Source organism: Ctenopharyngodon idella, chromosome 4, assembly GCF_019924925.1.
Source record: "Ctenopharyngodon idella isolate HZGC_01 chromosome 4, HZGC01, whole genome shotgun sequence".
Taxonomy (NCBI): Eukaryota; Metazoa; Chordata; class Actinopteri; order Cypriniformes; family Xenocyprididae; genus Ctenopharyngodon; species Ctenopharyngodon idella.
The window spans coordinates 12,407,131-12,420,948 of NC_067223.1; the positions used below are offsets into that span (position 1 = coordinate 12,407,131).

The 13,818-nt window shown below is 34.8% G+C and overlaps 2 protein-coding genes across 2 annotated transcripts; both read left to right on the top strand.

The window, feature by feature from the left end:
- The first annotated feature begins 1,452 nt into the window (after positions 1 to 1,452).
- LOC127510459 (uncharacterized) lies at positions 1,453 to 2,756 on the top strand. Its single transcript, XM_051889986.1, has 3 exons — positions 1,453 to 1,655; positions 1,771 to 2,074; positions 2,154 to 2,756. Exons 1-3 carry the CDS (start codon positions 1,612 to 1,614, stop codon positions 2,475 to 2,477), a joined length of 672 nt encoding a protein of 223 aa, XP_051745946.1. The 5' UTR covers positions 1,453 to 1,611; the 3' UTR covers positions 2,478 to 2,756.
- A 9,397-nt stretch (positions 2,757 to 12,153) lies between these two features.
- On the top strand, positions 12,154 to 13,423 carry LOC127510457 (uncharacterized). Its single transcript, XM_051889983.1, has 3 exons — positions 12,154 to 12,321; positions 12,437 to 12,740; positions 12,824 to 13,423. Exons 1-3 carry the CDS (start codon positions 12,278 to 12,280, stop codon positions 13,145 to 13,147), a joined length of 672 nt encoding a protein of 223 aa, XP_051745943.1. The 5' UTR covers positions 12,154 to 12,277; the 3' UTR covers positions 13,148 to 13,423.
- Positions 13,424 to 13,818: the final 395 nt, after the last annotated feature.

A 13,818-nucleotide genomic window follows, 5' to 3' on the forward strand; every position in this document is an offset into this window, starting at 1 on the left:
ATAAGGCAATCGGTTTCCTAAGATTTTCCTAGTACACTCAAAAAAATGATTCTAACTGCTTCCTCAGTTTATTTAAATAAAATAAGCTTAACCAACACAAATCTTTAGTTTTTTACTTAATTGTGATTTGCACTCAATTGTATTATGTTAAATGAAATTAAATTTGTAAAATGTTAACTTAACCTAAATCATTTGTGTTGGGACTACATGAATCATTTATGTTGCATTGATTGAAACTGGGCAGTGGATTTCTAGTTCCCAGCATGCTTTGCATAGGGATAGATCCGGAAAGTAAATGTTGAAATTAAGTGCTGTTTAATGTGTTTTTTAGAAAAAGGAAAATAACTTTTAAAGTTTGATGTTCAGTTATATTTGACATTTAAAAGAGTTTATGTTATGTCGATTTTTGAGGTTACCATTATGCTTAAGTGTAGACCTCGTGGTTAGGCTGTGGGTGGCTACTTGAAATAAATCTATGTTGTTCTCAACAAGCTTTAATTGTGCTAAAACCAGTGATGAGAAGTTATTTATCTGATCATTACTTGCATGCTGCAAATGTTAAACTTAGCATGTGAACAAGTATTGCATTAATTATTTGTTTTTATTGAAATAAATTTTATTTGAGGGCCAGCACATCATTTACACAGTCTACATATGGTCATCAGTTCTACCCCTCTCAATCAAACGGTCATGGAACATGTATGTGTGTGTACAACAGCTACTCACAACCTAAGCACAAGCGCACCTCTTCACCACGATGGTAATGAAAAACAACAACAAAAAAACATTTTAAACGCTACAAACTCTTTTAAATGTTCAAAATAACTAAACATTAAACACTTAAACTCTAACAGGGTTTTCCATTTTCTTAAAAGTGCAGAAAACTTGTGCAACTCTGCACAAGGGCACCAGTCTGAATTGCAACAGCACTGGTTGGATCAACAAGAGTGAATTATGTTCAGGAGACCTGCACAGAGTATGCCAAATGAAACTCTCATGATCTCATTCAGTTAGGATGAATTTTACTCATCAGTACAATTAACCTAGGTTAGGTTCAAATAAATCAGTTCAACTGTGTAGAAATAGGTGTCATAATTGAATTAAGTTAGACCAACATGTTATTTTTTTGAGTGTAATGTGAACACTAGTAATAAATTAACGCAACTAATGATTTTGAGTTAACAGAACTTGACCAACAAGTTCTCTTTACCTAACTGAATTAAGTTATGACAACTAAAATTTAATACACTACTTTACTTGGAAATTTTAAGGCAATCGGTTTCCTCACTTTTGTGTAAAGTCAACTTAGGTAGATAGAGAGAGAGAGAGACTGGCAGGATGTCAACAGGGTTGTTAAGGAAGTTCCCAAGAATCGAATTGAGCATTTTAATCTAAAAAAAAAAAAATGTATTTCACAAGGGAATTGATGTATAGTCAGATTCCCAGACAAAAAAAAAAAATTGATGTCATTGCCAGCATCTATTGTCGCAACTCAGCATTAGCTAATAAACTGCCACTATAAAAGAAGTGCGGTTCACTGTAGAAATAACAGATTAGAATCTGAATTACAGATAAGAGCTGAAGACAAGTGCACTACAACATCCAAGAAAGATGAAGACTGCGACCCTTTTGTGCCTCTGTTTCTTAACTTTCAGGTGAGTCCTAAATGCACCATTTTCATGATACCAGAAGTTCTTCAACAGTTTTATGGGGTATAAATTCATGTACATAAACAGTCTTCAGTGATGACTTGTGCATATCTGGTTTTAGTTACAGTTTGGCAGCCAGCTCTGTGGAGGATGTGTACGAATATCTGTGGGAGAAGAATAAAGACATCGCCAATGCGACACTCGGGACTGACTTCTTGATACAAATGCAGAACGGCAGCCTGCAAGCGGAGCGGTACATCAGCTTCACCATCCAGGACATCAACTACGTACTGAACGTGGCGGAAATGCTGAAAGAAATGAGTGTAAAAGTAACTCAACCCAGTGACCTCAGGGACTTCATGAAAGGCAGATACTCAAGCTACAAACGTTTTGCAGACATACTGCTTAATCAGTATTTTTTTAAGGTAAGAACAAAACCAACATTCAAACTTCAAACTTTGCTTCTGAATCCACTAAGGATGCTTTATATTCTCATTTCTACAGAGCGCTCCTTCCATCCAGCCAACTCCAGCTATGAGGAAGTATCTGTCGTTCTACAGAAACCTGCTGGAAAAAGAAGATCCGCTGTACTTTGCTGTGGGTCTCCTGCCCTGCTCCAGACTCTGGGTGTGGTTAGGTGATACTCTCAGCATACCTCCAACCAATGCCTACTACACTTGGAAGGTGGACAATATGGGCGGCCATCCTGAGAAACACTACAGAGCTCTGCTGAACAAGTATCTGAACAAAACTGATAAAGTGGCCAAGGCTAATACTATATTCCGTGTACAGATGCAGAATGAGCATGATTTCTTCTCCTCATCTTGAGTGGTTGATGACGGGTTGTTAGAAAAGAAATACTGTCAAAATTTATGAAAAAAAAATCATTTGAAATGCTTTCAAAATATTGATGGATTTTTTTTTTTTTTTTTTTTTGCCTTTTAAGATTATGTAATAAAATGTATTTAATTATTTTAAAATAATGATTTCATATTTTAAGCAAGTCTACTGTAAGCATGAAAATCTGCATGTTCACAGCCAATTTAAACAAAAATATTGTGTCTGAATATTCAGTGTCACCCAACAACAATAAAAAATATCATCTAATATGTCTGATATGTCACATTACTTTTGAGAATCGGTCTTATATTCTGAAAAACATTTATGGTGTTATATATGTTACTCATTTTCAACGTTTTTTTTTATTATTAAAGAAAGAAAGAAACAGAAAGAAAACACACAATCCTAAAATACTGCAATAAACTATTTTAACAACATAAGACCTTAATGTACATAATTGGTAGCAAAAAATAAGAAGAAACATAAGTGTCACAAAGGGAATTCTGGGAATGTGAATTTGCAGTTTGTCACTGTTTCACTTCCAAAAACTGTACAATTAACAGTATTTCAATCTTGACAACTCTCAGAATAGTTTTAGCATGTTATTGAATATGGCAATGTTTTTTTAATTTTATTTTTTAAGTTTTATTTTTGCCTTTATTGTGATAGGATAGTATAGAGTGAACAGGAAGAAAGGTGGGAAAGAAAGAAGGGGATGGGATAGAGAGAGGTCCGCAAGTTGGGACTCAAACTCGGGTCACCCCGAAGCGCAACGGCGCTGTATGTCGGTGCGCTGCCCACGAGGCTATCGGCACCGACTGAATATGGCAATGTTAATGTATTTGATGTTGGTGGACTAGATCTGCTACGCTGCTGCTGCAGACCAAGTATGGACTTACAACTGCTAATAGATTCACAGACATGCTACTGCTGCATAAATAGACATACAGTGCTCAGCGTAAATGAGTACACCCCCTTTGAAAAGCAACATTTTAAACAATATCTCAATGAACACAAAAACAGTTTCCAAAATGTTGACAAGACTTAGTTTAATATAACATCTGTTTAACTTATAACATGAAAGTAAGGTTAATAATATAACTTAGATTACATATTTTTCAGTTTTACTCAAATTAGGGTGATACAAAAATGAGTACACCTCACAACAAAAACTATTACATCTAGTACTTTTAATACATAATATGAATTTAACCAAAGCTAGGGGGGAGCAGGGCGCAAACTAACGTGGGGTTAGTTGTAACACACATGGTTTAAATACTTCCACACTAGAGGCCGACCGATATATTGGTCGGTCGATATATCGGGCCGATATTTGTCTTTTTTTAATATATCGGCATCGGCCGATATCCGTGTTTAGTAGTGCCGATTTAAAGCCAGGCACGTCCGCGGGCAGCCCTGTGTTATTGGTGCGGTGGAATGTGCTGCTGCCACCACATGTGAATTGAAACTTTTGGAACATTCAACAACAGTCCTGGGAGATAAAGGTAGCCTAAGGCTTAAATTCCGATATTTCAAAGTCCTATGGCCATATATTTACTATATATTACTAGTAAACTATGAGGTGTTGCTTCACTTAGTGAAAGAAACAACGGATAGCATAGAACCGTCGGGAACTGGCATAATGCTACAGCTGGTTGAAGGTTCGCTTACTTGTAGTTAACTTTAAGGACTGTAGTCCAAAACTACCAGCAGCTTGCTTGTTAACATATTAGCCCCAATGTTATAAGTTCTGTTTTATTTTTCCTGTATCGGAGTCGGAGAATTTCACTCTGTGCTTGGGGTGGAGAAGGCGGCAGCTCTCACAACAGCCGGGTCTCATTGTTAATACGTAGGTATTAACACGTAACTTTCAAAGACACAAAACGTACATTTTTGTACGTTTAGAAAGGTGCTAAAACGTACAATGTCGACGTAATTATGGCACTAAAACGTAAAAATACTTACGTTTTTTACAGCGAAAAAACTTAAAATATTTACGAATCTTATCATGTCTTAAAGATATATGTACAATTTCCCTTTTATCGTTTTGTAGATAAATGTAAGATCCCTAAACCCCATCCCGAACCTAAACCTACCCATTTTATACAGAATGTTAAAAGAATAAAACATAATGGGCAGAAATGTGTAGGAAAATGACAATTTTAGTAAAAATATAACATCAAAACGATATTTTGAGCCACTAATCCTACACCTACCCCTAAACCTACCCATAACCATTTCTTTAAACTACCTACTAATATAAATAAAAGAATGACAGACAAACAAGCGTAATCACAATAATTTTTTTTTTTTTTGCGAAAATGTCAAAAGTAGTTCAAATGATGATGAGTTCCAGTCACAGTCCTCTCTGGCAGTAATAGTTTTTTATAGGGTACAGAGCAGAATTTAACTTATTAATCCATGAAAATATGATGAATCCGGCTTCTCTCCGTGAAGGCGCGCACTCATTTCAAATGTCAATCCACTGAAACACGGCATGTCGTAATCTGTGACGAAGCAGGTGAGAACCAATGAGCGTTTGATATCAGTGCCGTAAACCATGTCGTAACGCTTCTCGAGGGTGGCGCTACTTTCAAATTTGAATCATAACGAGCGCGAGCTTTGACTGTGATGGTCGCTGTTGCTGAGAATCAAAATGAAGATCGATGGATAAAGGGCTGAATTTGGATCTGTTCCTTACAAACATATGGATTCTAAAGATTGGGAGTACAGCGAACAAATAAAATTGATGTGATTTGTGAATTTATGTTGTGCTTTGGTGTTTCTTATGGTTGTATTGTCAGTCACTGCATAGGAGAAAACGCCTTCTGTGTCGCACAGCAAACAAACTAAATATTACAAAATGGTTAAACAATTACAGAAAATTTATTCATAAGGTTTTAAATTGTAGTCTTGTTTAACATTATGTAATCCTCCGAAACGAGCAGCACAAGTCACGAACAGAAATGTTATTTAAGTAGATGAGTAAACTGCTTTCAATAAATTCGACTAAAAACAACATTAAATCATTAAAGCCACGATTTTAATATTAATACATGGGAATTCATATACATTCACACTTTACGTTACATGATTTACGTTTTTATTGCTGTTAATACGTACACTGTAAAAAATGAATGTGATTTTAACAGTAAAATATTGTAAAAACGCTACTGAAAAAAATTAGGTTAACAGTAAATAGGTTAACAATAAGTTCCCGTACTATATACAGGGAAAAACTGTAAAAGCTCTTACCGGACATTTTATGTAATTTTCACAGTAAAATGCTGTAAATTTTACAATTTTTAGAAGTAAAAAAGAACAAATCAATGTATAATTTACAGTCAAAAACTGTAAACTGATATTCCCACTATTCCCTGTGTGACACTCCACATTTGAAAGTATTTTGTTTAAAAAATCATGTTTCTTAATATTTTTTGTTATCAGTTATGTACATTAGGGTTTTATGTTACATCTTCTGTTGTTTAATGAATGTTTATTGCATTATGTAAGTGTTGTGGGTTACCATGATGGTGTTTTGCGTTTGCGTGAATGACTCTTTGCACCCTCTTTACATTAGTATATACTTCAACTAGTGGAAAAGCTACTTGTGATGAACTCTGATTCTTCATGTGGCTTTCTCTTTTACCACCTGCATGATTATGGTGGTTGTCAATATATGTTAAAGGTACAAAACAGATTTTAGTAGTAGTGTGTATTGTTGCATTTACTTGTTCACATTCAAATTTTCTTGTTTGTAAATTACAGTTTTATACTGTAAAACTGACAGTTTGTTCTGTAAGTGTGTTTACAGTTTTTCTGTATTTTTTACAAAATTATTGTGGCAACCACAGCTGCCAAAATTATTTTGTAAAAACTATGGAATATTTTTTTACAGTGTAGGCTATCAGCTCCTCTTTGAAAATGTTTTAAACATTTTTTAGGTCTATTATACAATGAATTAGACCTATAATTAAAATTATTAACAGTCTATAATATTTCCTAACACTGCAGTCATAAATGAAAATTAAGAGCAGCTTTAGGGTACTTCACCAACTTAAAAAAAAAAAAAAAAAAAACAAGCTGTTTAACACGAAATACTATTCTTCTCATTTTTTTCACTATATGTACAGGCCACAAAGGAAATTATGGAATAAATTAAGACAGTTATATACCGTTATCAGCATATTATGTTGAAATTTGTCTCTGAGAGAAAATGCTCCTCTTTGAATACTGACCGAGGTTAAGCTTTTACCGGCATAACTTTTCCGCAAAGTTTGCACGTTGCTTCTTGTGTGATATTCATTGGCTCCCCTTCTTGGTTGAACCTTCCTTCGGGGGGCCTCGGACTTTCGGCTCGCGGGGGGGCCCTGCGGATTTGCGCTACGCCACTGCGCAGAAGTGTATGACATTTGTTCGGAAGCATGGTTTAATGCAGATAATATCCGGGTTTCCATCCAACTTTGCATTAATGAAAATTCAGCTCAAGAATATGCGCATCTGCGTGTGTTTCCATCAACTGTGTAATGCGAATAAAAATGGACATCAGCCTAATAAAGTGATGTGTTCCGATCAATGACTATATATATATGTCGCACAGTTATTATCCTCATTAAACCTGTCTAACGTTAACCATCAAGAATGTCAGAAATCACTAAGAGTTTAGCACTGTTCTTGCATACTAGGCTGTGCAACATGACAAAGTTTTTAATTGATTTTTATTTATAAAGTTGTATTTATTTTATTTAAATGTATATTTAAGTTTACATTTATGTTCCAACAAACTTGAAAAATTCAGCTTGATAAATGCTCTAAAACTTTTATGTAAATCAAGTCAGTGTTCAATAAATGATGTTTAGAAATGTTGTGCATCCACTTATTATTAGTGTGACATTTTAGCATGCAAATGAAGGGATAAACTTAAAGTTATCGGCTCTAAAAATCAGCAGCACATATCGGCCATCGGCTGACCCTGACCTCTAAACATCGGCATCGGTTATAGAAAAACCCATATCGGTCGATCTCTATTCCACACATAGCTTGAGGAAACTTAGTGTATTTACTAGTTGCCATATTGACAATATATAGAGAAACAATTACGCCAAAATTCTGAAATCTTTGGAAGATATCACTAAACATTTATTTAACCAGCAAAAGTAAATTTCTTACTGATGTAAATTTTTCATCTGTATTTTTTGTTTATTTAAAATTAGACCAATCTGATATTAGTTTAATCTCCAATCAGTTATTTAGCAATTAAGATAGTTGTTTAATGCTTCACTAACTAGCAGAAGACAATGTGATGGAATTTTTGTACTAATTAATTATGAATTAACATTTCTTTTCTTCTACAGGCCTAACAAGCTAACTTTGAAATAGAGAAATAGTCACTAGGACTGAGTGTTGTAACAAGTGGAAAAATTCTGCTGTGCTGGCTACTAAGGATAAAAAATAGTGTATGAAAATTGTTTTGACCTATTGAGTTATCAGTGAACTATTAACCCGGTGAAATTTTTTGATGATCCTGTGATTCAGTTGTTCTAATTTATTCTGCCAGTAAGCGGGGCAGAATAACTAAGTTGACCTCAGAATTTAGCCTGCAAACAGTAGGCTTGCGTAATTCTGCATACAGTATGTGAAAGTGGCTGTTCGTAGAAACTGTAGTTCTTGGATTGGAGACTGAGGAAGTTGTAGACAAGCGGATATCAAGACTCAAGAAACACGAAAACGGTGGCTTTTCTCTGTTTTTGTTTCTTACGTAAGGTCTTTGGAATGATTACTGAATGTTGTTTTTACACTCATAAATTGTACATAATCTAAAAACACTTTTAATTTCTATAATAAATGAGGATCTTATAATATAATGGCTGTTTTTTCATCTTCTCTGGCTTTTTGCTAATCACAAATACATGAGAGGTTGTATTGACCAGTAACAAATAGTAGTCTTCTTGTCTAAGAATTCAGTTTAATATTGGTTTGTGTGTAAAACAGGTACACACTTGGTAACTGTCCCAGTAACAGTTTGGAAATTAAATCTGTGGAGGATGTTTATGAATTTTTATGGGAGAAAAATATCGACATTGCTTATGAGACAATCCGGGGAGACTTCCTGATAAAAATGCAGAATACGTCAACTTCACCTTACAGGACATCAACTACGTACTGAACGTGACGGAAATGCTGAAGGAAATGAGTGTAAAAGTAACTCAACCCGATGACCTCAGGGACTTCATGAAAGGCAGATACTCAAGCTACAAACGTTTTGCAGACATACGGCTTAATCAATATTTTTTTAAGGTAAGAACAAAACTAACATTCAAACTTTAAACTTTACTTCTGAATCCACTGAAGATGCTTTATATTCTCATTTCTACAGAGCGCTCCTCCCATCCAGCCAACTCCAGCTATGAGGAAGTATCTGTCGTTCTACAGAAACCTGCTGGAAAAAGAAGATCCGCTGTACTTTGCTGTGGGTCTCCTGCCCTGCTCCAGACTCTGGGTGTGGCTGGGTGATAATCTCAGAACACCCCCAACCAATGCCTACTACACTTGGAAAGTGGAGAATATGGGCGGCCATCCTGAGAAACACTACAGAGCTCTGCTGAACAAGTATCTGAACACAACTGAAAAAGTGTCCAAGGCTAATACTATATTCCGTAAACAGATGCAAAATGAGCATGATTTCTTTTTCTCATCTTGAGTGGTTGCATTCGATAGCATTCGATAGCTTCTTTTAAGATTATACCTATAATAATTTCAAAATAACTTCTTAATATTCTACCAAGTTTTAATCTTTTAATCATTAAAAACTGTATGTTTGCAACCACATTTTTTGGAGTTTACAAACAATAATAAAAACAATAGAAAACACAATACAATTCGTTGATATTTTGTCTGAATATTTAATGATTTAATGTCTGTTATATTACCCAACAGTTCATTAATCTTTAATAATCATAAAGAGCTACTGAACTATCATCTATATCTGACAGCTCACATTACTTTTGTTAATTCTAAATTCTGAAAGATATATTCCATTTATGGTGCTATATGGTTACAATAGAAAGTATTATAGTGTGTGTCTGTGTGTGTGTGTATATATATATATATACAGTAGTAGCATAGGAAAACTGACATCTTCTTTAATATTATGATTATGATTTTGTAAGCATAGTTCTGCTTGGAGTCAATTGTTTTATACATGCCAATTGTGCAATATTGCAATCCAGACATATCAGAGTTCAAACGAGGACAAATTGCCAAATGTCAGTTTCATGTGCAAATCTTGGGGTGTGGACAATGTGAAACATCTATTGTTCTCTGATGAGTCCACCATCACTGTCTTTCCCACATTTGTGCGAGTTACGGTGTGGAGAAGCTCCAAAGAGGCTCAACACCCAACTGTTGCTGCCCAGAGTGACGCACGGAGGTGGATCAGTGATGGTTTGGGCTGCAATCGATGGCATTCCCTACTCAGCTTGATGGGCGCGTCACTACCAAGGACCGTTCTCAAACCATTGTACCCTAAAGGTGTTACCGCGTATCAGCATGATAAGCACCAATACACACAGACTTGTGACAGAATGAACAAGAAAGTGAAGTTGAACATCTCCCATGGCCTGCAGTGCACAGTCACCAGATCTAAATATTTTTGAGCCACTTTATATGTGTGTGTGTGTGTGTGTGTGTGTGTGTGTGTGTGTGTGAGAGAGAGAGAGAGTGTGGGTGTGTAAGAGACTGTGTGTGCGAACATGAGTGTGTGAGAGAGAGTGTGTGTCTGTGTGTGTGCACGATTGTGTGTAAGAGAGTGTGTGTGTGAGAGAGAGTGTGTGTGTGTAAGTGTGTGTGAGTGTGAGCGAACGTGAGTGTGACAGAGTGTGTGTGTAAGTGTGTGTGCGAGCGTGAGTGTGTGTGTGCACGCTTGTGTGTAAGTGTGTGTGTGTATTATTTAATATTAATATTTTATATTTTGGATTTATATTTTTAATAATAATGATGCATTTGTTTCCACAATTTTTACAATATATTTTTTAAATAACCCCTTTCATTACTGTGTGCCTTTTTTCTGCATTTTGGCTGATTTGTAGGTTGTACCCTGCAAAAGTTCTGTATTTTTTTCCCCCCATTCATTTGTATGGCGGTCATAATGTGACTATTTTTTTGGACCATTTAACCATTTCGAAACATATCCATGATTTTCTGTCTTCTTCTAAGAAATGCCCAAAACATCACCAAGTAATGATGTATTAATGTATGTTAATAAAAAGAAGTTGCAATTCTGGAAATTCTTTAGTCACCACAGACAGAGAACTTTAATGCAAGAAAGTTTTGTTCTTGATGTACTCATCACTGTGTGCCCATGTGACTCATTTGCCAACTGCAATTGTGCATGATCTTGTGAAAATTAGACTGTTTAATACTTATTATAGGAATTCATAGCCAAAAAAGAAGAAGAAAGACAGAAAGAAAGAAAAAAAGAAAGAAGAACTTTTTCTGTCATGTCTTACGAAAGATGATTACCACGTGTAAGGGTGCCGGTGAACGTGAGGGCACTCACACTTTCAGTTTATGACAGAAACCCACAAATCACGTTTTAAGACATATTAAGACATATAAGCTTTATGTGAGGAAAAATATGAATTATAAATATCACAGACAAAGTTATGAATAAAAAAGTAGTATTAAATTAGGCACTTATATTTAGTATTTAAAACTGTTTTGTTTAATAAATACTGATAAACATTTGCCATTCATAATGTAAAAAAATTACTTTGTATTGAATATTAGTAAAAACACAAAACACCATGAAATATGTGACCCTGGACCATAAAACCAGTCATAAGCAGCACGGGTATATTTGTAGCAATAGCCAACAATACATCGTATGGGTCAAAATTATCAATTTTACTTTTATGTCAAAAATCATTAGGATATTAAGTAAAGATCATGTTCCATGAAGATATTTTGTAAATTTTCTACCATTAATCTATCAAACATTTATTTTTTTGAGTTGATATGTGTTGCTAAGGACTTTATTTGGATAAATTTAAAGGTGATTTTCTCAATATTTGGATTTTTCCTGATTCCAGATTTTCAAATATTTGTATCTCAGCCAAATATTGTCCTATCCTAACAAACCATACATCAATTGAAAGCTTATTTATTCAGACGATGATGATGTGCTTCAAAAAATTGACCTTTATGACTGGTTTTGTGGTCCAGGGTCACATATGACAGATGAAATGTTCAGAATTTTAAAGCTTTTTTGATTATTTTTCAAAGAGGCATGAACTTCTTAGCTGCTGTTGCATAATACTACATAAAATCTTAAGACAATGCAAAAAAATGTATAATATATGTTAATTTATTTAAAAAATCTGAGAAATTTAAATTGTTGAAGTTAAATTTGTTGAAATTGTATTAGATAAATGAAAAAGTATGTGTACTAAATATTATTTAAAGGCATGAAAGACAGACAGATAGATAGGTAGATAGAGAGAGAGAGAGACTGGCAGGATGTCAACAGGGTTGTTAAGGAAGTTCGCAAGAATCGAAATGAGCATTTTAATCTAAAAAAAAAAACTATTTCAAAAGGGAATTGATGTATAGTCAGATTCCCCCAAAAAAAGTAAAACAATTGACGTCATTGCCAGCATCTATTGTCGCAACTCAGCATTAGCTAATAAACTGCCACTATAAAAGAAGTGCGGTTCACTGTAGAAATAACAGATTAGAATCTGAATTACAGATAAGAGCTGAAGACAAGTGCACTACAGCATCCAAGAAAGATGAAGACTGCGACCCTTTTGTGCCTCTGTTTCTTAACTTTCAGGTGAGTCCTAAATGCACCATTTTCATGATACCAGAAGTTCTTCAACAGTTTTATGGGGTATAAATTCATGTACATAAACAGTCTTCAGTGATGACTTGTGCATATCTGGTTTTAGTTACAGTTTGGCAGCCAGCTCTGTGGAGGATGTGTACGAATATCTGTGGGAGAAGAATAAAGACATCGCCAGTGCGACACTCGGGACTGACTTCTTGATACAAATGCAGAACGGCAGCCTGCAAGCGGAGCGGTACGTCAATTTCACCATCCAGGACATCGGCTATCTACTGAAAGTGACCAAGATGTTGAAGAGAATGAGTGTAAAAGTAACTCAGCCCAATGACCTCAGGGACTTCATGAAAGGCAGATACTCAAGCTACAAAAGCTTTGCGGACTCAATGATCAAACAATATTTTTTCAAGGTAAAAACAGAAACACTTTAAACTTTAAACTTTTACCCTATTTCTGAATCCACTGAAGATGCTTTATATTCTCATTTCTACAGGGTGAGCCTCTCATCCAGCAAACTCCAGCCATGAGGAAGTATCTGTCGTTCTACAGAAACCTGCTGGAAAAAGAAGATCCGCTGTACTTTGCTGTGGGTCTCCTGCCCTGCTCCAGACTCTGGGTGTGGTTAGGTGATACTCTCAGCATACCTCCAACCAATGCCTACTACACTTGGAAGGTGGACAATATGGGCGGCCATCCTGAGAAACACTACAGAGCTCTGCTGAACAAGTATCTGAACACACCTGAAAAAGTGGCCAAGGCTAATACTATATTCCGTGTACAGATGCAGAATGAGCATGATTTCTTCTCCTCATCTTGAGTGGTTGATGACGGGTTGTTAGAAAAGTTATACTGTCAAAATTTATGAAACAAATGATTTGAAATGCTTTCAAAATATTGATGGATATATTTTTTGCCTTTTAAGATTATGTAATAAAATTTATTTAATTATTTAAAAAAAAATTATTTCATATTTTAATCAAGTCTAATGTACGCATGAAGATATGCATGTTCACAGCCAATTTAAACAAAAATGTAAACGTGTCTATTCTGTCTGAATAACAACCAAACAACAATAAAAAAAAATATAATCTAATATGTCTGATATGTCACATTACTTTTGAGAATCTATCTTAAATTCTGAAAAACATTTATGGTGCTAAATTGTTACTCATTTTCAATGTTTTTTATTATTAAAGATAGAAAGAAAATGCACAATCCTGCATTAAACAATATTTTAACAACATAAGACCCTAATGTACATAATTGATAGCAAAAAATAAGAAGAAACAATTATTTAAATAAAAAAAAAAGTGAAGTGTCACACAGGGAATTCTGGGAATGTGAATTTACAGTTTGTCACTGTTTCACTTCCAAAAAAACTGTACAATTAACAGTATTTCAATCATGACAACTCTAAGAATAGTTTTAGCATATTATTGAATATAGCAGTGTTTTTTTATTTTATTTTTGCTGATTTTTGCCTTTATT